This window comes from Akebia trifoliata, chromosome 8 (assembly GCF_017979445.1).
Source record: "Akebia trifoliata isolate Shusen 1 chromosome 8, ASM1797944v1, whole genome shotgun sequence".
Taxonomy (NCBI): domain Eukaryota; kingdom Viridiplantae; phylum Streptophyta; class Magnoliopsida; order Ranunculales; family Lardizabalaceae; genus Akebia; species Akebia trifoliata.
In genome coordinates, this window is record NC_141382.1 from 46,943,091 (window position 1) to 46,967,189 (window position 24,099).

Sequence of the window (24,099 nt, forward strand, 5' to 3'; positions counted from 1 at the left end):
TAAAGTAGAGGTAACCTCAAATATAACCTTAAGTCTGAACTCGTTTGGAGGATCCTCCTGATTTGTTGGCGTGTGGGCCCACCATCTTATAATGTGAGTTTTATCATCGCATATGGTCTCGAGTCAAACAAGACAAAGAGAGAGAGAGAGAGAGAGAGAGATGTTTGCATCCATACATTTAGGGAGGGGAAGGTGGTGAGAAGGAATCAATCACAACGTGGCCAATAAATCACAAAAACTTGCACGTGTCTTCTTTGACGTTCTTCTCTTCTCTTCTCTTCTCTATACATGATTTTTTCTCAAAACTCGAATCTCTTCCATATATATTATATATACATCTCTCTTCATCACAAACTCAATAAACAAACCTCTCTCTCTCTCTCTCTCTCTCTCTCTCTCTCTCTCTCTATTACTTTCATTATATATCACATCACAGGTAATTTCATCATCTCTTCTGTTTTGTTTTATGTTCTTCTCTCTCTCTCTCTCTCTCTCTCATTTATAACTTTTTGTGGAAGATTTAGAACAATAACGTGATTTGATTTAGAATGTGTTTTCTAATCTTAATGGCATTGGGTGATTTGTGTAGTTAATTAATGTGTTTTTGTTTTTGACAGCATGGATGTTTGTTGGCCTTACTTTGATCCTGACTTTGAGAACCTTACAGAGAGGATTAATGGGCCCAGGTTAGTCTATCATGTTTGAATCTTTTTTTTTTTTTTCCAACCATTTGATGGGTCCTACGTACTCCTTCTACCTCAAATATATCCATATGATATCAATCAAGAATCAACCTAATTTCGTTATGATCTTCGTTCGTCCATTATACATTGAACGGTTATGATCATTCAATCAATTTGGTTTTTCTTTTTTTTCTTTTACATTGACCCCACTTGCATGGGAGCCACGTGTCTTGATATGAGAATGTACATAGCCGAGTCTGACCCAGTTTCCGGGTTATATGGGGGCTTTGTTTGACTCAGGTCAGGTCCCATATATATATCATATATATATAATAGCTACTAGGCTATATATCATGATGTGTAGAAAAAGAATCATTCTCCACCATTGATCAAAATACATGATATGTTGTGTTGTTGTAGTTGCCGAGTTTCCATTGACAATGAGAGCGATGAAGCTTACACCATTGTGAAGGTACGTAAGAGTTGATGATTTAGAGAGTGAAACATCAAAGATATATACATATACATATAGAGACAGAGATGAAAATCAATTTGTGTGCATTGGCGATGCAGGTAGATAGCGTGAACAAGCAGGGACTCCTCTTACAAGTGGTGAAAGCTTTGACAGACATGAACCTTACCATCACCAAAAGCTACATTTCCTCTGATGCTGGATGGTTCATGGATGGTATGCTAACCTAAATAACTCACATATGTGCTTCATTAGACACTTACTACTGTCTATAAACTCCTTCTAAAGCATAATGTATAATCCCTTGCTGTAGGTGCACAACACCTTAGGGACTACAGACTGTAGTTACTGTCTAAACTTAGCTTAGCCCTTCAAGTTTGGTCAATTTTTGAGATACCCCGCTCGGTTTTCAAATGACATGCCCCCTTGATCTCAGTGTTCTCTAATAAACTAATAGAAAATGACATAAATGTTTAAGCAAAGCCCTTGATTTTTCCTCTCAAAATCAGTAATCTTCAATCTCTCAAAATCAGTAATCTTCAATCTTTCAGGAAAAAAAAAATTTATGGTCATAACTCAGTTGATTTGACACATTGCAAAGCAACCTTGAGGTCATGGGTTCAAATCCAGCTTACCCATGAAAACAATAAAGAACAAGATGAGATTTTTGAAATAGGAAAAAGTTGGTGGAATTTTGGATAGAAAAACCAAGATTATTCTATAAGGGAGTAAGGAGAGTTTCAAAATGAAGTATTGAAGATCATAGTCACAAAATTCTCCAAATTAAAAAATAAAAAAAATCATAAAATTCTTCAAAGTAGTGGTGAGCCGATTAAATTGACAAATTAATCAATGATTCTTGGATTAATCGGGGAACATTGTAACATTTTTACCTTTCACTTTCACAAAAAAAAAAAAAAAAACACCAACATTCAAATATCAAACTTCAAGAAGAATGAGGTGTTTAGAGAGGTTGAGAAACACCCAAAACATAATTTGCATAATCTCCGAAATTTTGCCATTTTTTTCTTATTGAACTTTCTCAAATTGAAACTCCTGATTAATGAATCCAAACTTTGTTACTATGTTGAAATGAGGTTGCATGGATTAAAAATAATTAATCATAGAGGTTGAAGACATAGAGCTTTGAGTCTCAATATATTATACTTTTCAAAAAAAAAAAAATATGGAGCTTCAAGTTTGAAGATAGGGGCATTTATGTCATTTCTCAGTAATATTTTGACTAAGACCAAAACGTGGAAGCGTTCGTCTAAAATTCTTATATCTATTGATGATGAGCTGTATGGTTTTTGCAGTCTTCCACGTCAAAGATGAGCATGGAAACAAACTTACCAACCAAAGAGTCATCAACTATATCCAGCAGGTAAACTATTTGGTATTTATTTCTATTTACCTCCCTCCTTATTAATGTAACATATTATAAATACATCCCTGTATTCATAACTATTAACATAGCTCCCTTGATTTTTGACTTTCAAATTTTAACTTATATCTATTTAACTCCCTCCTTATTAATGTAACATATTATAAATACATCCCTGTATTCATAACAATTAAAATAGCTCCCTTGACTTTTGACTTTCAAATTTTTATTTTATTTTTATTTTTGTTAAAAACCATGCAGGCCATAGATTCAAAGACAGAACCCCTAGACTCCGATGAGTTGAAGCCCACTACGGGGAATGTCATCGGCACGGCAATAGAGTTGACTGGGACTGACCGACCCGGACTCTTCTCGGAGATATCTGCGGCCCTCACCGACCTAAGATGCAATGTTGTAGAAGCCCACGCATGGAGCCACAACGAGCGACTCGCCTGTGTTGCCTACATCTCTGATCAGTCTACTGCTAGCTGCATCAGTGACCCTTGCCGCCTTGCTACCATCAAAGATCATCTCTCAACAGTCATCAACGCTGCAGACACTTCAATTGATGCAGATGGAGCTCAACATGAGCAAAAAGGAGTAGAGACATCAGGTGTTTCAGGAGGAGATGGAACAATAACTTGTGTCGAGCGTAGATTGCACCAGCTGATGTTAGCCAAAGGGGACTTTGATGGGCCATCATCGGGGTCCATCAGCAGGTCATCGTCGAATGTTTCATCGGAAGTTGAGGAAGATGGGAGGAAGACTATTGTTTCGATCGAGAGGTGTAATGAGAAGGGATATTCAGTTGTGAGCATAGAATGCAAGGATCGACAAAGGCTGATGTTCGATACGGTGTGCACACTTACCGATATGCAATATGTCGTATTCCATGCTTCGATCAGTTCTAATAGAGATTGTGCATATCAGGTATGTGTCAAACCTATTAACCCTTCTATGTATAAGGGCAATATTTACTTCTCATCGGTGTCGTCGTTGGTCGTCTAACTTATCTATTGATGCAGGAATACTACATCCGACACATAGACGGGTGCACGTTGAACACAGAGAACGAGAAGCAACGGGTTGTAAAATGCTTAGAGGCTGCTATAGAACGTAGAGTCTGCGAGGTATGAACCCTACTTAAGACCGTTTTTTCGACTGCCCATGCAACAAATTTGGCTAACTTAACACTACTTATTTTGTTATTTTTGGTTCAAATAGGGGGTTCGGCTGGAGTTACGTGCTCACAATAGGGTAGGTCTGCTTTCTGACATCACACGGGTGCTTCGAGAGTATGGGCTTCTTGTTCTCAGAGCAGATGTAGAGACACAAGGTGAAAATACAATGAACGCATTCTACGTCAAAGATATATCAGGGAACGAAGTAGACATGGAGATCGTCGAGACTATGAAGAGAGAAATGAAACCACTTTCTCTAGAAGTGAAGAAGGACTCACCCAGACCAGCTCTCCAGACAGATCACGGTTCTCGCTTGGGGGTATGCTTAAATCACAGATCGAACGCTTCTCCCACAACTTCATTCAAATCAAGTGAAGGGAGAGAGGAGGTGGTGGTGTTTGATGTGTACATTTAGGATCATAATTTTTTATCAAATGGCTTGTATATGAATAAACTTTGGGTGCATTTGCACTCAATGTGATAGCCTTGTGAATAAAATCAAAATGATCTTAACCATCGATAAAGATCTCGTCTTGGGCAGCTATTGTGAAGATTTCTACTTGTTATTTGAGAAAGGTAATAATCTACTAATGCAGAAAATCCCATCAAAACTCAACAATTAAGCAACTCAAGAACACTTTAGGATGCATAATTAGTAAATATCTTGAACAATTAGATTAATTTGCAAGTAACAATGAAAACATTTGATTCAGCTTCAATTCGACAATTCAATATGATACAGTCTTGTAGCGTTCATGACTTCATCAATATTCTTGCAATTATTCATTAATTCACCAATCATCGTCTTTCAATGGCTCAATCTTTGTTGTCCTGTCTTCCTTCTATTATAATTAACAGTAGTCGGAATACAACATTTAAGGCCACAGTGGTCCATCATAACTAGAGAATAATGATAATGACCCATGAACCAATCAGCCTGTGAATCCTTCTCAAAACCATGTACAATTCAATTACTCTCTCTCTCTCTCCTCTCTCTCTCTCTCTCTCTCTGTCCACCAGTAGAGCTAGTTTTCCAATTCGTATGGGTTGGTCTAGGACTACATTTATATCCAAGTGAAACCCTTTCCTTAACTATCATAGTAAGATTTTGAACCTTACCAAGGGTCGTTTTGCTCAAATGGATTTACCACATCAGAATTCCAATGCCCTCTAAGTATTGAATAACTCGGATCCTCCTCTAAAAAATAATATTAAAAAAAATAATTTCTTTTGAACTAGATCCAAAGTTTTAAAAATGGACGGATGGACAGCTACCAAACTTCCATGTAACTCCCAAACTTAAACAAACGAAATACAACGGTGAAAAATATCTTCTTTTCTTTTTCTTTTTTTCAAAATTCATAGAATTTCGTCCTCTACAACCCTAAAGCATCAGATCATGTTTTTGAGCCAAAGGCCCTTAGTAAGGTTAGGGGCACTCTATCCAATTATGCATTTGATGTGAAATGAAACAGGGAGAATGGTATCAGGCTTTGGAGGAAATGTTAAATTTTAAGTCAGTGTCTGGATGGTGGCTGGAGCATAAGATGCTTTGATTTTCTTCTCTTTTTGAATAATTACATAATTTTATCAGTTAAAATAAAAATAAAAAAAACACAAACCAAAACAATGCAAACAGAGAGTTCTGTTTGAACGCATAAAAATTGGCAGCTTAAAGACAGCCCGCACCAAGCAAATAACATTTTTACGAGAATAAATATAGTTGATAATGTAAATTTATCTACAACGGTGATCATCAAACAATTTAATGGTCTTTTTCCGTGTTCAACAGAGAGAAACAAAATATATACCATAATGAACTCAACAACAACAACAAAAAACTGGGTGACCACGTGAACTGACATCGACAAATTATTAATCTAAACACAAGTTTATTTACCAGGTTGAAAGTGAAATGTCAAGAAACCAGATGACCAGCAGAGAAACTTTACAGAATCTTGGAAACTTAAGCAATCTCCGTACTGTCTGAGTCGAAATCATCAACAGTAAGCCATTCGTTCGACTCCTCACCATCAGAACCTTTCTCCCGAGAATTTGATTGGACTGCCTTACTTCTACCACTCACAGCGTCAGAATTTTCACTAAGTCGGACCCATCCACCATCGACATTGGGTGAAGAAACCCGTATATTCTGTTTCAGGCTCGAACCTCCTTGTTTACTTGTTGTATCATTATCATCCTCCTCGAGATCACTGAAGGAGAAATCTTGATCTTTTCCAAACTGTTTTCGAGCATCAAAAGAAGTGCCTGTCTCACCATCTTCTGCTAACCACTGATCAGCATCGACCTCTTCATGATGTGCTGCATTTACATTCTCGACCAAATCCTTCTTTTCCGGAACCGGAGTGTTCTCTTCTTGGACTTCACCACCCTTACTGCTTGCCTCCATGGATAAATCATCAGACTTAGAGCTCTGTAACTGTGTATTGGTCTTGCTTTGCAGCCTCTGCGACAGTTCATATCTTGCTTCCACAATCTGCAAGGAGTCGTACTTAATTACATATTACATACTAGAGAAACACCTATGGTTTGCTATAAGGATAGCAAGATGAAAAGATACCCGAATGTGTTTTGCGAAATGTTTCTTTAGTATTCCAAATGGATCTTTTATTCATTCATTACATAAAAAAAATTACATTTATTCCTAAGAACCATACATACATTTATTCTTAAGAACCACACAAGTAAATGGTGGGGAAATTATTACAAGAAAGATTTCAAGATTCCAAAAATTGTGAGAAGTCGAGGTAACTAGGAAAGTAAAGGTCATTAGAATAAGGAGACTTGGAGCAATGAAAGGAAAACTAATAAACTCTGGGTATGTTTGATTGCATGGAAAGTGACTTTCCATGGAATTTGAAATCCATGGAAAAATAGTGGTGGAAAATAGGTAGGGTTGGAAAATCAAATTCCATTGTTTGATTTTACTTGGATAAAATCATGGGAAAAATATCTGAGGAAGATGAAGAAGAAGGAGAGGAAGAGGAGAGGGAGAGGTTTGGGGCAGAGAAGAAGAGGCTTGGGGCAGGGGGAAGAGGAGGAAGAAGAAGAAGAGGGGGAGACAGTGAGAGAGAGAGGGGTGACCGGTGACGGAGATGGCAATGGTGCGACGACAACGACGATGGACAGAGTGAATGTGACGGTGGCTATGGAGGTGATAGTGATGGAGAAGAAGAAGGTATGGAGTTAGGGTTTTAATTTGGGATGGAAAATATATGTGGATTTCATTTTCCCACCTATATAGATGGGAAAATGAAATCCAGGATTTGTGGGACTTTTAGAGGAGGGTGGAAAATCATTTCCCATGTAAAACTGAAGTCAAACACATGAAAAATGTTATTTCCATGGAAAATGGTTTTCCACCCTATTTTCTTTGTGCAATCAAACATGCCCTCAGAGAACAATGAAATAGTTCAAGTAGGATGCAATTGCAACCCCTACTCAGAGTCGAGTCTAGTCTGACAAGGCAACATAAGATAGAGATTGCTGAGATAGTTTGACCGTGTCCAACAACAAACATTGAGCAGGCAACACCAGTGAACAGCTGCCTAGGTTGAAGGTTCTAAGAGGAGAGAGGAAAGATTCTTTAACAGAATATATGGCCCTACATTGAGTAGGCGACACAAAATAGTTGGTATAAGGCTTTGTTGATTGATTAATTGATCTGAGACTCAATACATAAGTCATTCTATTCACCTTCTTTTGTATCTTTGGGCTGGTTTCTGAACGGTTTGAAATCACCTAAATCCAAGGAATGGGAAATAAGGGGCATCAGGCATGGTTTTAAATCCGATTTATGCTCTCGTCTTGTTCACAAACAATACCAAGATGACTCAGATAAGACTAGAGTATTTTTGCAGATCTGTGAATCAGAAAGAAGAAGAAAAATGCAGATCTAAATCATGGCGTCTTGTCTTACTCACTAACAATATCGAGGTGACCTGTAGAGTCATCTCAGCCATGGCCGATTTTTAAAAGCATGAAATGAGGTTTAGATTCCTTCATATTTGTGTATTCTGTTTTGGGTTTTGGATCCTAGGAGGGGTCATCATCTATTAATCTCAGAAAGGGACAAAAAATGTGTTTCTACTACCAAGGAAAAAAGTTCAAAAACTAGCATTCATTTTTTGAAGAGTATGGTACTATTGATTAATGAACAATGCCCAAGTGGTATGCTATGGAGTCTAATACCAAAGAAAATTGTGGAAACAAGCTCCATGTCCCCCTAGCTTTCTACCATCTCTTCGACTCTGGTACCAAATCTTCAGATTTGACAGAAACTCCCACCTCAAGTCAAAAAAACAGTCCTTAATAAATAAAAAAATGTTTGATGTTTTTAAAACGGACAATCAAGAGGTGCTTGTGTCCAAATTGCAATATAGTGGTTTGGGATGATAGTTCACACACATGTGCATAAACGTCTTTATGCCTCTAAAAAAATCACATAAACTAAATATCTTATCCCAAATTTATCACCATGTAAAAATTGTAAATTAGAAACAGACACCATTGCACCCTAACTTTGTTGAAGACATCAACGATTTCCCTTGTACAAAAAGCATGGCCAGCTTATCCCACAGTAATACAAATTGCACAATCCTAAGAATCCTTAATGTATTATGGGTTTAGGGAGAGAGAAAGAGAGAGTATCATTTGGGAAAAGGAAGTGTTGAACGTTGCAGATGTTATGGTGGAGGCCGAATTATATTCGTTGAGTAGCTACAGGGGTAGTGGATTATAGACCAACATGCATAAATTGGCGGTCTCAATTTTGAGCGGAGTTAGATTATACACATGGCATGTGGGACAGGAGACTTCAATGTGATTTGGTTCTCCATGAAGGGGGATGCAAGATTAACATACACGTGAAGATTTTGGCGACTTTGTTGGTAGGAATTTGCTTGTCGATTTGCATCTAGCAGTGAGGTGTTCACTTGGTCGAACAATCAGGCATATCCAACCGTTTGTAGGTTGAATTGATTCTTGGTTTCTAAAAGTTGGGAACTCCACTGTTCTTATGTCCATGGCACGTTTCAGGGCACAAGTAGCACTGGTCTAGTCTGAGTGGCTCAAATGATACTAAAATTGCTCCAGAAGTGGTCCCAGAGGTGAATTTTTCTATGTCAAAGCTTCCAAAGGTATTTTTGAACCAGAATGAGGGTAAGAAAATTCTGGTCATTTTCCAAAAAGTTTGCAATTTTTAGAAAACATTTGTTTATCCTAAATTGATGTTTCCTAGTCTTAGATGGGTCATGGCTTGAAAAATAACCAAGAGAGTTCTAACCTGGGTTATGGGACATTGCTCATCATTGGAGATGGACCACATCAGGGCGACAAGTTGGTGAGTCAGAAAAGTACAAAATGAGGTGTCTATATATACACATGTAGCTTCCACACAAAAAAATAATACATATTTTATCGACTAAATAGGCATGGAGTGCAATTTCCAATATGTGAACCGATTATTAGGAGAAAGAACACAGAATTCTTACCTGGGGAGTTGCCAGACGTTCCAAGTCATGTTCATTCAGCCTTGAATGCAACAGAATGAAATATTTCATCCAAAATTGTCCCTCATTCATGTGACTTGGACAAAGCTTAACCTTTAAATCCCTCAGAGTTGGAACCAAACGCTCAACCATTGAAGTATGCTCTCTTTGAACATCAGACATATCAAAATCTGCAAGAAAAAAAAATATTCCAATTCACAAGCAAATAGATGTAGAATTAAATGCAGACATAATGTTTACTTCAATTTTTATTTTATTTTTATTTATAAGTAATCATTCATTAATAGGAAGGCAAGGCCGGCCAAGGTGACCGACCGAGATTTTGATAACAAGAATACATTCATTTACTTCATTTTTTATAACAAGAATACAAGATTCATATGCAACATATTCCTATTACACAAAAGATTATATAGAAAAGGTGATGGCATCAGACCCATGGCCCATATTTGTTAGGAGTCCATATTGATTAGGAGTCTCTTTGTTAGGAGTCCGTATTGATTAGGAGTCTTTAGTACAATCTATTTGGGGGTTGTACTTAAATTTTATTTTAATTTTTCTTAACTCCTTAGTAGATAGTCCATGTTTTAAGTAGGGGGTATGTTTTAATTTTCTAATATAGTTAGACATTTACTGCTCAGGATTTTTTTCCCTATTTTAGTAGTTAGGCTATTGCAGGACTCTTAGTAGGAGTAGGAGACCATATATACATGCAATTTGTTATTTTAAAATCAATGAATAAATGAAGAAGAAAAAAAATTTACAAGTTTTCTCTTATAAGAGTCCTCTAATGGTGTGAAGCCATTGAAATCCTTGGTGTAAAGTCAAGGTTAATCTATCATCATTTTCTCCATCTCATCTTCTCCTTCTCTTTTCTTTATTTTTCTATTTCTCTTAGTATCATTCCTTGCTGCCATGGAAAATACAGCACCCTTTGTGCTAGCCAAACCATCGCTTTGGACCTCAAATCCCTCTAAACCCAGCTATAATCTCTCCATTACCTATGTTGTCCTTCTATCCTAGGTTTTAGCCATTTTAGAACCTAACCCTAATCTTTTCTTCCATTAAACCTATTAATCCTTATTGCAAAACTTTGTATTTTTCCCTCCCATCCTACATCAAAACATTCATACAAACATGTGATTGTAGTCCTTTTGAAATCCAATGCATTTTCAACAGAAGTAGGACTTGTTTGATTAATAATTCCTAACTGACTTGCTGCAATAATAGAGGCAATTTCAGAAACTAGCCTAACTGGGCTAACATCTCAGCGGTTAACCCAAAAGTAATGGAGGGCCAACTCAACCATGGTACATAAACCATCCCTACACCGTTAGAAGGGAAACCCATCTCCCATCACATAATTTGTATTCCAATATCACTATTTTCGAATTTTGGTTGTCCACAGTTTATAATCTAATGAATTGTTAAAATTGAAAAGAGATCGAGGTTCTGAAGAGGGATTTATATGTAATAACGGTAAATGTTTCCGAGCTCATCTCCACGGGTACTAAAAACTGAATTGTTAATGGGAGGAATATCTTATATGTAATACATTAGGTAATCTTCACAATATCATAAATAAATAAATAAATAACAACAGTAAGAACTCTTAAGGCACTGTTAATGGGGTGCTTTCTTGTTTTGGGGCGTTTTTGCTTTGGAGTGTTTCAATAGGTCCCCTCGACCTTTGAGTGCCTCTCTGTTTCGTACTTTTCTGTTTCCTTCAATGAAATCTCTTTAATAATCACCAAAAAATAAAATTGATGTTCAAAATCAAGCAACATTACTAAAAAATTGCACTTTCAAATATAAGCTTCAACCTTTCTACTTAATAACAATTTTTCAATAAATTTCAATCTAATAACCATAATTGCAGCATAAAAAGACAAACAAAAATAACTGAATTAAACCAAATTACCATTATTTTCCAATGACAATGGGAAATTAATCCAACATTCAGGTCGTATAGAAATCTCCCGAACAAATTCCAAAACCTCCTCGGTAACCCCAACAATGCCATCTCTATAATCCTCCACCTCATCTTCATTCTGAAACTGCAACAAGTTAGAAGCAAACCTAGAAAATCCAGACTTCAAACTACCTCCAATCTCTGCAAAATCATTCCGAATCCCGAGAAGAGTTTGCGAAGAGGAATCTGTGGCAGTGACAGGTGGCGGAGCGAGAAAAGAGGCAACGCCCCATAATTGGCTCCCGATCGATTTTCCAAACTCTGATAAATCCTCTTTCACACCTCCTCCATGTGACTGAGAGGAGATTCTTGGTTCGTCTTCGTTTTCTGAGAGATTTTGTTGGTGTTCTTGTTTGGATTCGAAGGGATTTGGGAGAGAAAGAGAAAGCCAAGACATTGTTGGATTTTTATTTTCCCATAAAAAAGAATAAAAGAAAATTTTAGGTTTGAGAGATGGAGAAGAAAGAGAAGTAGCAGAGAAAGAGTGAAGCTGTTGAAAGGGCCGTCTCCTCCATCCTCTCTTTTTTGTATTTTGTTTTTGGGGTAAATTGATGTTTGTTTTACTTCCAAATTCTAAGTCTAATCCATTTGGGGTTTGTCTTGCCACACCAACTTTTGCTAACGCTACCCCAACTGTATGCAATTCTTTGGTGAATTACACATTGGAATTGGTGTAGCATTAGCAAAAGTTGGTGTGGTAATAGCATCTCTCTACTCTAATCATCGGGTATTGGGCTCAAAAAATTTCAAGCCGTTAAAATCCAGGTCATGCTAAGGTCTCAAAATGCCCAGTTCAGCCTTGGGGTGGCGTTAGCAAAACTTCATGTGGCAATAGCAGCTCCATACTCTAGTCATCAGATATTTATTGAGCCCACATGAGTCTTGATGAATGCACGCGGTCTTAGTATGCGGCTGACGTGTCAAAAGAGAGGGATACACAGGAAAAAGATGTGCCACATCAGCCACGTGGATTCATCATTATTCAAGCCGTTAGATCCAGGCCAGGCTAAGGTCTCAAAATACTCAGTCCAGCCTGACCGGTTAGTATACTTTATGGGTCGGATCGGTCACAAATATAAACAATTGGGATTTCGTGTGAAAATATAAGACCACTTTTCATTAATCTATGGATCCCAACCCATAAATAGATGTATGATTTTTGAATAAAAAATAACAAAAGTCCATTATGAAACTTCTAACCTAATTTACAAATGTTGAAAAATCTTGAACCGTTCTTTTTTTTTTCTCGTAAATCACTTTTGACTAGGGTTAGAAATTTCAAAAAAAAAAAAGATTTTTGATCAAGATGATTTTCTCACCATAGAGATGATCATCACCAAAAACTTATAACTCATATTTTCAAAATACTTTGACTATATCGTTAGCTGAAGATCTTATCCATTAGAACATATTACAAATAACAAGGTGGCATGGGCAAAGACATGTTTCAAAAGGACTCACTTGTAATAATTATAGGGTGATCGGTCGCAATTTTCTTAATTTTTGACCAAAAATGAGATTGATTATATTTTTAAGTTTAAATGTAAAAGTGGGAGGCGTTTGTGAGATCCAAATTTTTATGTTGAACCACTTCTATTCCTCCTCTCATTTTAATAGTAAAGAAAAGTGTCTTCCATCTCTAACCATTTCTTTCAATTAGGATAGGTAATATAGATCCGAATTTAGATGAATAAAGTATTAAACAATAATATATGAATTTTATTTTTCACAGAACTAGGAATTAATTTAGATGAAAATGACTATCAAGTTTTGATCATAATGTCTTCATGTAAGTTCAATTCCCTTACCTACCATGGATGATCATTAGAGAGAGAGAGGGAGACCTGAGGTGTTTGTCAATAACACCTGTCACTCGTATTCAATGTTGCGTTCTATTTAAATAAGCCTGATTGATAAATCATTTAGAGCCATTGGATTTAGGCATTTTTAGGAGCCCAAAATCTCTCATGGACTAGCTCATAGAGAGTAGTTTTCATTTCTTCATTTTATAGTTCTTTTAAGTTACCATCTCACATTTCTTAAAGGGCAATCCCATCACACTTGGACATCAACACCCTTGTAACAGTAGAGATTAATCAACGTAAACGAGAAAGGGCAACATTAAAAAACATGAAGTTAAATGTAATTTTCCTCATTAAGTTGTATCTAAGCAAGAATTAAACTAATCAAAAACAAAATCTCATAATCATTCAATTATACATAATACATAAACAATAAACACAGATTATACAAATCATTTATAACATTCCAAGCCTAATTTCAACAAAGAAAACAAGAATCAGGGTTCCTGCTCAAGCATTAATAACATGTATTGCAGGTCCAAAATTTTAGTGTGATCTAAAAAAATTATTAGGAGCTATTGGTCGCATAATTAATCAAATGTTCCAAAGCTCAGCCCTAGCTTAAATACGTGGACAACAATCTCCTACTAGTTACACATACACATCTAATAAAACCAGTCCTAGTCATCCACCCGTTTATCGTGTTCGTAAGAACTGAATTTCCCTTCGTGTTTTCTAAATAAGGCCGGTGGTGTAAGGATTATAGGCTTGAACTGGTGTACCTGATCCATATGGGTTGACGCCAGCTCCGTACAGATTACCAAAAGGATTTAAAGGTTGTTGCTGTTGTGGGCCCCTCATCATCATCTGTTGTTGCAACATGAAAGCGTGTTGTTGATGGGCCATTGCTGTCATCTGCACAGAAGGTGGTGCCGCCACCGCATTTGATGCAAGGAATGGATCATGTGCCACTTGTTGCATCATTGGATGCACAACGGGTGCTGGCTCCCATGGATTGTAGCCCACATTCTGGTTTGTCCGTCGGAGAGCATCATCATATAAGCTGTCCAATGTAAGCTTGTCCAGCCCACCCGCCTAGTTTTGCAAGTTAAAAAGAATTAGCATAAATTCTGAGATATTCTAAACCGATTCTCGAGAATGGGAAAAAAAAAAAGTGAAATACTTAAAGTTGGGATGGAAGGATGGGTGATCAAGCATGGATACAGAATACTTGCTCCAACAGGAAATCATATCTTAGTTCTAAACATCAACTCAGATCCAAGATAAGGTAATATTTTAGCTAGAACTATAATGGTGCCTTAAGTGTTGTGAGTGTAATTGAATGTTATATCGCAAACAACGAAACCTTGGTGAGAAATAAAATACAGGAAATAAGAATCAGACCAGTTTGCTCGCAGCTGTAGTGCTCTCATTTGAACTTGGGGCACCCACAAGTGCCAATTCCCAACCTGTAGTTCCATTAGCTGGAGTGGGGGCAGCAGGAGGGACATCATTATATGGATCAGCTGCAAGAACCAAAGGGCATCGTTAGGGGTGTTCCATCCCAGCTCAAGAAGCTCTTAGTTAATTAGAATTCAATCCAATTTCAAATCCACTCTAACAGAACTTTATTTGGCTGAGATAGTGCGACTCAAAATCTCGTGTCTTCTCTATAAATAGAGGGGTTAAACATAAGTTTGTATCTTTAAGTGCAAAGAAATTTTTTTGCCAACTTCTTCACAACCCAAAGGGTTGCTTGAGTTTTATACGATAATTACTTTACAAACAATATAAAAATTTTCATTAATATAATTCAAGACTAGGGCAAGTCTTGGAGTTGACTCGACATGAATGACTTGTAAGTGAAATATTTTTTTTTAATATAAATTCGTGACGCCCTATTGAGCAACTTACCAACTGGAACAATAGCAAGAGCCAGAGCATTTTTCTCATCGAGTTCTGCTGCATCTGGGATCGGATCATTCAAACTCTGGTAACCATGAAAACAAGTATTTTTAGATAGGATGAAAGTCCTCAAACCTTCAGCTAAAATAGAAATTCATAGAAAGTAGTCGTGATTGATGTAAAGTAGACAATGGACTCAGCAATCACCAACAAATCAGGCGGTTCAGAAACTGGAGCTTCAACTTTAACTGGTTCAGGTGGAGGTGGTGAAGGTGGACGCGCCACCTCAACTTCTGGGGTTTTCTTGTACCCTATAGCCAAGACCTCTTTGGGAGCAGAAATTTTATCACCCGCAACCTGATTACATGAACAGAAAGATTCATAAGTGAAGCATGGCAGCCCTATTGAGCCAAAAAGGTTCATGGTGTCCCGACACAAATGAAAGAACATTTTCATTAAGTTGCAGGTATTGCACCAACAGATTCTGCTAGCATGAGGAAATAAAATAGAAGCACGTTAATCATTCTCATATGCTGCTAAAATAGTTCGGAGGATGAGTTTTGCATTTTGAAACACTTGGAATGAAACATGTCTGCCAAAAATTTATGAGGACACTTTGGAGGAAAAGGTCAGTTTTCCAAGGAACTTAAGAGATTTTTTTCTAAAAAACTAGTTTATGAGATTCTAAAGCATTAGTTTCATAAATTTGGTGTCTGGACTTAGTTATGAAGTTACTAATCTCTCCCAGCCAATGTAACAGGATGATACTTTCACATCGGATTCTTGAACTAGAGAACTTTTGAGCCTGGGAATTGTTACAGTTTCAATGCTGGACTGCACTAGCCAATATGGAAGCCCTTTTATGGTAATATCCATGACATTATTATAGTTCTTGATAGTGTCAATAATACCATAATATGTTCTGCACCCTACTTGTCAGATTTAGATCATGCTGCATTTATGGATTTTCTATCAATTTTCTACCCATTTGAAATGAAAACTAGACTTCCATACCTGATCTCTGCGAACCAAAGAAGCTCGTGGAGCATCTTTCACATACTCCTCCATGGCTGTTAGAAATGACGCTGGGGGCTGCATTGTGAATCAGTAAACCAGTTCAAAAAGCTTTGAATTGATGGCAAAAATGATAAGATCAGTTATCAAAGAAAGCAAAAGTCCTTATAAAAGGCATCAATAGGAAGAAAAAAATTCCAAACCTGCTCAATCTTGATAAATCTTTCTCCACGTCCAAGATCAAGGCTTTTACATATTTCATAAAATTCAGATAATCTCTCTGCCTGAAGTACCAAGAGATAAGTAGAAAAAAACAGTGAATGCTGAAATTTTATAAACTCTTTACCTAAATTGGTACTTCATATAAGAATTTTTTCCAGCAAGGAATGCAGTCATAAGGCTAATTACTTATAAAAGGAAAAAAAAAGAGTTGTGATAATATGACTCCCCCCTCTGACACATGCCTCCATCACAGAATTGTAGATCATTTACCACAGGATACACAAGAAAAAGATTTATGGTTATGCATATCCCAAGGCAAATGATCTACAGTTCTGTGATGGGGACGTAGGGGGGCATTAGGAAATCATTACACACAAAAAATATACCTGCTGCCCTGCTCTCCTGTATATATCAAGAGCCCTAAGAGCATCATGGCGTTGCATCTCAAAGAACTGCCACAATCCCAGTCATCACATATATAATATATGAACCTAAATAGTAAGCTTTTTTGTTTACAAAGTAAAATAATAAGCACACCTTGTCAACCATATTCACTGTACCATCACTAATAGCACTATAAATCTTAATGCTTTCCCCAGCAACCTGTTTGAAGTGATAAATGTAAAGAATCCATACGAATGCCATTGGCCAGACATTTATGCTAAAATAATCAATCAAAGGTAAATTAAAGAGTTAAAAGATTACTTACCATTGAAAGTGCTAACTGAATCACAAAATTATAAACTGCAGCTCCTTGCGGCTGCATATAAGTTCCAACATAAATATTCCCATATGAAATATATCACAAGATATGGAAAATATTCAATGTAAAAATACCACGTAGTAAGACCCGTATAATTGTATAAAAACATAAATGGAGTGTGAACTCCATTTAAATTTTGGACAGAGTCATAAAATTTACCAGACAACCGAGAACACGAAGAAGCAGCTGTTGCAAAACCGGTAACTGCTCAAGCAATTCAGCAGTATCCAGATCCCTGGTTCTCTGTGTAAAAAATAAATAAATATATAAAATATTGTGACTAAGAAGAATTTTGTCACACATTCTATATGACTCAAATCATTGTATTAGAGTCCCAACTGTCAGCCATCAGAGATTAAATTCAAGGAAAATGAAGGAACGAATTGTCCCTCAAAATGATGCCTTCAAATAATGCAGATTTGAAAACATAAGGAAAGGTGAAACTAAATATGAATGCATAGTTAAAAATTTTGCAGTCGCCAATTTAGCATTTGCATTGTTAAAAGATGCCGTACTGAGTTGCAGACTGCAATACAAGTTTTGCCAGAGCAAATAATATAAAGAGTGCTGATAATATGACAGACTTGACACACGCCGACGTGGAAGCACATAATTTATTAAAAAATAAAAAGAGAAAGTTTCTCTCTCTTGCCCGTTCTCTGCCCACATATTTTTTTTTTAGATTTCAAGTCTTAAAAAGGATCGTTGGGCTCACATTGATTATCACATTAACAATCCAACAACACAGACATCTAGATTTCATGAAAATATTCATATTCAAAACAAAACAAAAATTAAAAATTAAAAACAATTGTTTTTCGAGCTTGATCCATGGTGTATAAAACGGACGGCCACCGAGCACCCACATTTAAAACTAAAATTCGACAGTGAAAAATAACTTTTTTTTTAAAACTTCATATAATTTTATCCTCTACAACCCCATTTCATCAGATCATGATTTTGAATGTGACAAGGTGATCAGATCTGAAAGTTTCCTTCTTTCACTATGGGCAGGAGAGGGAAACTCTCTTTTTTCTCTTTTTTATTTTTTTAATATGGTATGTGCTTCCATGTCAGCGTGCGTCAAGTCTGTCCACCAAAAGTCCATCATATTATCAGCACTCTAATATAAAAGAGTAAGAGAAAGACTATCAAAAAAGACAAAGAAATGCTTACTGGGTGATCCGTCTCAACGTCATACTTCAACACACGAAAACATTCAAGCCTCTCCTCTAAAAATAAAGCATATGCACGAACCCACGCAGAATAATCCCATGCTGAAACAAGATTAATGAAAAATGTCATGGATGGACTAAATTTTATTTTGAAATATATAACGTTTTTGGAACAACTGAGTACCATTTGGACTGGAATCATCCTTAAAATGTGCCAAGTTGAGCATCTGGCTTCTGCTCCCGCCATAGTTAATAAGTTCTTCACGGAATGAGGAATCAACATCCCTCAAAGCACGATGGATAACAATTAAAGTTTTCAGTGCTACCTAAAAGTCAAACAACACTGAGTTAGCCAAATGCCAGGGCTTAAAGGTGGTTGCGAAAATCCCTCAAAGCATCACTTCTAAAACCATTAGCTAAGATTCAATATAAAAACAAATCGACTTTTGTTTCTTTTTTGTGATTAAGAAAGACAACCAAATTGATCAATGTAATGATTTGGGGAAGTAAAAATAAGAGGGGGGGAGGGGGTCCCTAACTAACCTTAACTACAAAAGGAGCACTCTGGTATATATTTGTGTGATAAAGCCAAAAAGGAATGCATGTAAAAAGTAGGAGTGTGTACTAAACTAAAATACAAGAAATATGCAATATGATGAAACGACCCATGGTAAATAATAGAACAAAGTATATTGAGGTTGATTGTCTCTTGGAAAGATGACGTCCGGGATGATCTATATAATTTTGTATGAATTATATTGATCAGCTTACAGAAATTATAATCGATGCAGTGTATAGGCTGTTGTCACACCATCCTTAGCAAACCAAGCATGATAATATCTAAGCTACAGCCTGAGGTGAAGAATGAAAGGATCTAATTTGTTTTCCTACTTGTTAATTATTTAATTGTGTACTTGTTGCACGAAATAGTAAGGGTGCAAACACAATTTTGTTTATAAGTGCCCTTACAAAATACAAAATAATACTTGTTTACTTTTTAACTCTGTACTTTTCACACAGAAAAGTGAGGGTGTATGCGCAATTTTCTTACAAACAAGGTGCAAGATACAGAAAAATACTTGTTTGCCAAATTACAAAGAATAGGGAGGGTATAAGTGCAATTTTCTTTTGAAGTTCTTTTACAATTTACAAACAAGATATGAGATAGAGAATAATTCATGTTTACTTTCTTTTTCTACTTATACACTTGTCAGACAGAATAGTGAGTGTGCATGCGCAATTTTCTTACAAACAAGATACAAGATACAGAATAACACCCACATAGTAGTTCGGAATCAGAAGTAGGAGGTGTACTTGTCATAAAAAATAGCAAGGGTGTATGCGCAATTTTATTTATAAGTGCCTTTACAAACAAGATACAAGATACAGAATAATGCATATCCCTAATACCTCGCTTTCTCTCCTATTCTTCTTCCAGGTTCACTCAAACTTTTTTCCCTTATTACCTTGTGAATTTCTTTATAATAAATAGATATTCTAAGCAAACTAAGCATGATAAACATCTAAGCTACCGTTTGAGGGGACATGTCAAAGCATTCAGTTTATTTTCCCAGTTGTTTATTTTCTCATTGTGTACTTGTCATTCACATTAGCGAAGATGTATGCACAATTTTTTTTATAAGTGCCTTCACAAAAAAGACACTAGAGAGGGAATAATATGTATCCCTATTACTTCATTTTCTCTAAAGTTCAGCTTCCAGATTTTAACTTTTCTTCCTTAATATCTCACAATTTTCTTTAATAGCATACAAATAAGACTCTCATATGTGACTTCTCATGAACACTTTCAAGAGATGCATCTAGCATAAAATACTAGCTTCCTATGTTCAGCATCCAGCATAAAATACTATTTTCTCATGATTCACATACTGCCCAATTATGTGTCTTGGCAAGACGCTTGGCAAGAGTGTGGATGCAATATGCAACATCAGCCCGTGGCCTCGTAGCTGAAACAGCAGCAAATATAGCTGCAAAACCAGAAATGATAAACGCTTCAGATCCCTATTGATTAAGTATTTGTTTTAGCGACAAGTCAAAGCTGGCAAGTTTAAAACATTACCAAATTGTACATATCAATTTCTCAACCTACCAATACAATATACATCAAAATTTACCATATGATGGTGGTGAGAATGATGATTCAACATTAATCTAATTGATTGAATCCTTTTAAAATACATAATTAAGTGTAAGTGGTAGCATGCTTCGACTAAATATCATACTTTTAACTTCTTTTTTTATCGGTATCATACTTTTAACTTATCTAAGCATTAAACATAGTTTATTATATTACTTACAAAAGATGTAGTTTATTGTATAATATTGCTATGCTTGTGCCTTGTATCTGTGGATGGTATTATATTGGCAGAACAGACTATACACAAGGTGCAATTCTGTGGAGCAATTGCATCTTTTGTATAGACTATATATTCATAGCCAACTCGTTTTAGGGTTTTTATGAGGGAGATTTTCAGTTTTTCTTAGAGGAAGTGAGAATGAAAGATTGCATCCCTGTTTTTCATGGAAATAGTGAAAGGATCTCATCATCGCTTGTGGATGTAGGCAATCTTGTTGAATCACATAAATCTTGCGTTTCTTGATTGTTTTCTTGTTTGTTTCATCGTATACATTTTTTTTATAAGTAAAGAATTTTATTAAAGGTAGTTGAGGAGACCACCAAGGAAACAAAAGAGAATATAAACAAAAGTAAAACCACACATGTATGATTGTATATATGGTTGTAGGGGTAGTTAAATTGCTTTAAAATATTATGTCTATAGGTACTTATTCATTTTACATAGTTCAAAGAAATTTATTGACATATATCGTGTGTATTGAAGCATGAATAATTTTCCCAACAGATTGCACGATATCAATAGTAGTATAAAATTGGGTTATTTTCATAATGAATTGAACATTATCAATATTAGCATACAATGCGTATAAGATTCTCAGCTCGCTTAACATTGAAGGACACCGCTATTCAAAATTTGACATATGGTATACGTAGTAAGAAACTAAATAGAATGCCAGGTACCCATGAAACAACAACACAGGAATTTTAAGGTTCTTGCTGCATCAACAGGTATTGGTGAGTGTTTCTGTGTTGACACATCGTGATGCATGAGGCAGTGTCCCCTTTATTTCAATGATATTTTCACCCAAAAAAAGAAGGGGGGGGGGGGGGGGGGGGGGGGGAGGGTCTTATAAGAGAGGGCTAGTATGGTAGATCCTCCATATAAATAAAAAAATTAGTTTGTACAAAAAACTATAGCCATTTTATATTATAGACATTTAAATTTAGTAAGTTATTGGACAGTTCTATTGTGTATGGAAAAGCTTTCTTTTACTTGTGAATACTTCTTTCCCATTTTTTCATATCTTCCGACTTTTATGTCAAATATAATTACAATATTATACTATTACATATGACTTGGCTCTAAATGAAGTGGAATGGAGGAATAGGATACATTTAGCCAGCCTCAAATCTTTGGAATAAGGCTTTGTTGTTGTTGATTTGTTGTATACTATAACACATGTGTAAAGTCATGTCAACAGTTCACGCTTCTTGAAGGCACCATGTCAGACACCTTATATCCATGTTGGACACCGATGCACGAGTCCATGTCATTGTTAGATAGTCGGGTACATGGTTCACAAATGAGTAAGGAAAAGCAAGATTCATTAATCTATGAGGAAGACAACCAACTTAAACACCAACATTATCATAATATATACACGCACAAACACAGATACAGAAACCCATTCACCTCGTATGTGTTTTTCTTTTGCTGGGCGTTCAACATGATTTGTGGTCTTAACAATTGCAATATCCAATTCCTGGAAATTTTAACACCAAAAATAAGTTCAGAAATATCCAAGTTTACCAAAAAAACGTTTTCTATGAGAAACAGACTGTCTTCGGATTGTTGCCTTTCTAGGTCATTACAAAACCTCTATCAAGTGAAACATCACGATGAAAAAAAAAAACACACTTATTAGCATTTGAACTTCACCCACTTTGTAATCACTGTTAACTTTAGCCAATCCAACTGTGGTGGTATCTTTAATGGCTCCCAGAGCTTTTCGCAAGCTCTTTTGTGTACCTCCTCCAGACATTCTCTCTCCCAATTACAGATTTCTACAAAGACACAATACACAACTTTGGTTCAAACTGGAAAATCTCAAATTGCAGTAGAGAAATCAAGTAAATTTTGAAAATCAAATGGCATCCTGGCGAATTAAGTGACTTTAATCTCCTCAACAACTTAACATTCAGGCTAATATTGAAAACTAAACAAGACTAATTCAAGAAAAAAAAAATTTAAGCTCTACAATAATGGGAAACAAAAATTCCGAATTTCTACAACAATAGCCAGAAAACCAAATATCAACCCACAGAAACAAAATTTTAGATTGTAATATTAGGGTAAAAAACATAAGAAGATCGGATCCACGAGTTTTAAACTTCTTTACAGCTTAGAACCACTTAATCAGCCAAAATTCGAGTAAAAATATTAAACAAAAATGAAAAACATAGGTTGAAAAACGTAACTAAGGTCTAAAATCTAACAAAAGAATATTAGAGAAATCTCCATCTCTGCCAGAAAAGAAGAAGAAACAACATGAACTTAGCAAAGACCTAACAAAGTAAAACTCGAAGAACATGAAATCTAAAAGCAACTCTACATGACTTGCAGGAACTAAACAAGCTTATTCTTACTGATTCACTAAGAATAAATTTTTATTTCTTTTCATCTTTCAAAAAAATTATTCTTAGTTACTCGAAATCAGAAATTAAGAGAATCGAAGAACAGATGAGTAAATAAAACAGAAAGATATAAGAGAAAATGAAAATCACCTTAACCCGACTCGAGACAGAGAGAGAGAGAGAGGACTCGGTCTGGTTCTGTCTGAGACCGCAAAAGACTGAAGGAACCTTTTAGTCCAGTTTGACACCAATTTTTTATGAGTCTTTTACTAGGTAGACCTCAGCCATTTACTATTTACAAAAACTTCCCTAATGTTAAAACAATTCCATTTAAACCTTGTTTTTTCAACTTTCTTACAAATTGATAAAATACAAGTATTTATTTTTAAATGACAAAATTATCCCACCTACAAAGATTGGTTATAAAAAATGATACAATACAATTATATTACTTTTAAATGATAAGATTTATCCTCCCTTTATACAGATTGGTTATAAATTATAAAATAATAATTGTATTATCTTATAATATTGTACATGAAATATCCATCCTTATTAAAATATAAAGGAAAAATTGCTTAAAAGACTCTAATGGAAGGGTTTTTTTCTAATTAATCCTTAAGATTTAGGGCTTCTCTTAATAACTCATTTAGTAAATAAATAAAAAATTCTAATCAATCCAAGAACCTCACTCCAAACATTCTCAAGATGAAAATGTTAAAACTGCCATAACCATTCAAATTCATCATTTGTTGTCCAAAACAATTGGATTTTTGACATCCCAGACAAATTTCAGAAACTACAGTCCAATGGAAAGGATTTGAAAATGAAGAAGAGGTCATTTTCAAGGGTTCTTCCACACATTTTAAAGACACGTGTAAAAAACATTAGGATTTTTTCAATTCTTTTACTTCGTTTTTTGATGAAAATCGATAAAGAATGGTTCTTTTGATTTGGAATCATCTACAAAAGTTGTTATGTTGAATTTTTAGTCGATCTTTTCATGTATTTTAGTTGGAAAAACTCGAAACAATGAATATTAATAGATTTTACCAACGTTGAGCTCGCCGCTTTTTATTATTTTCAAGTTCATTCTTTTTATTGTTGAGTTCGACATTTTTTTTAAATTGTCGAACTCAACAATAATAATTGGTGAGCTCGACAATAAAAGGTGATGGCTTTTGACAATAAAAATATTGAAATAAATAAAAAGTGGTGAGCTCGACCCGATTTCCATTTTTTAAGTTTTTTGATCTAAAATAC

At 35.7% G+C, this 24,099-nt stretch overlaps 3 protein-coding genes across 3 annotated transcripts; 1 reads left to right on the forward strand and 2 right to left on the reverse strand.

Annotated features, from left to right (window-relative positions):
- The first annotated feature begins 310 nt into the window (after positions 1 to 310).
- Positions 311 to 4,128, forward strand: LOC147397270 (ACT domain-containing protein ACR2-like). The gene is given in 9 exon segments (XM_086452803.1): positions 311 to 436; positions 618 to 686; positions 1,104 to 1,155; positions 1,257 to 1,371; positions 2,472 to 2,539; positions 2,801 to 3,469; positions 3,565 to 3,669; positions 3,764 to 3,992; positions 3,995 to 4,128. Coding segments are annotated over 8 exon segments (1,407 nt in total). The 5' UTR covers positions 311 to 436; position 618; the 3' UTR covers positions 4,096 to 4,128.
- Positions 4,129 to 5,406: 1,278 nt separating this feature from the next.
- On the reverse strand, positions 5,407 to 11,771 carry LOC147397271 (uncharacterized). The gene is made up of 3 exons (XM_086452804.1): positions 11,173 to 11,771; positions 9,234 to 9,421; positions 5,407 to 6,217 (listed from the first exon to the last, which is right to left on the reverse strand). Exons 1-3 carry the CDS (start codon positions 11,618 to 11,620, stop codon positions 5,687 to 5,689), a joined length of 1,167 nt encoding a protein of 388 aa, XP_086308930.1. The 5' UTR covers positions 11,621 to 11,771; the 3' UTR covers positions 5,407 to 5,686.
- A 1,635-nt stretch (positions 11,772 to 13,406) lies between these two features.
- LOC147397272 (putative clathrin assembly protein At5g35200) lies at positions 13,407 to 23,136 on the reverse strand. The gene is made up of 16 exons (XM_086452802.1): positions 22,987 to 23,136; positions 22,146 to 22,266; positions 21,896 to 21,965; positions 19,995 to 20,092; positions 18,289 to 18,430; positions 18,106 to 18,206; positions 17,089 to 17,172; positions 16,876 to 16,926; positions 16,704 to 16,769; positions 16,553 to 16,618; positions 16,148 to 16,228; positions 15,945 to 16,022; positions 15,138 to 15,287; positions 14,940 to 15,015; positions 14,430 to 14,551; positions 13,407 to 14,120 (listed from the first exon to the last, which is right to left on the reverse strand). The coding sequence occupies exons 2-16, from the start codon at positions 22,242 to 22,244 to the stop codon at positions 13,761 to 13,763; spliced, it is 1,644 nt and encodes a 547-aa protein (XP_086308928.1). The 5' UTR covers positions 22,245 to 22,266; positions 22,987 to 23,136; the 3' UTR covers positions 13,407 to 13,760.
- Positions 23,137 to 24,099: the final 963 nt, after the last annotated feature.

Excerpts from the sequence above, each read along its gene's own strand:
- LOC147397271 (XM_086452804.1), bottom strand. The coding sequence starts at position 11,620 with ATGTCTTGGCTTTCTCTTTCTCTCCCAAATCCCTTCGAATCCAAACAA. Across the intron at positions 9,422-11,172 it reads ATTGTCATTGGAAAATAATG|ATTTTGATATGTCTGATGTT; the intron begins GTAATTTGGTTT and ends TTTTTCTTGCAG. Across the intron at positions 6,218-9,233 it reads AACGTCTGGCAACTCCCCAG|ATTGTGGAAGCAAGATATGA; the intron begins GTAAGAATTCTG and ends GACTCCTTGCAG.
- LOC147397272 (XM_086452802.1), bottom strand. The coding sequence starts at position 22,244 with ATGTCTGGAGGAGGTACACAAAAGAGCTTGCGAAAAGCTCTGGGAGCC. Across the intron at positions 16,927-17,088 it reads TTCGTGTTCTCGGTTGTCTG|CCGCAAGGAGCTGCAGTTTA; the intron begins GTAAATTTTATG and ends ACTTATATGCAG. Across the intron at positions 14,121-14,429 it reads CTACAGCTGCGAGCAAACTG|GCGGGTGGGCTGGACAAGCT; the intron begins GTCTGATTCTTA and ends TTGCAAAACTAG.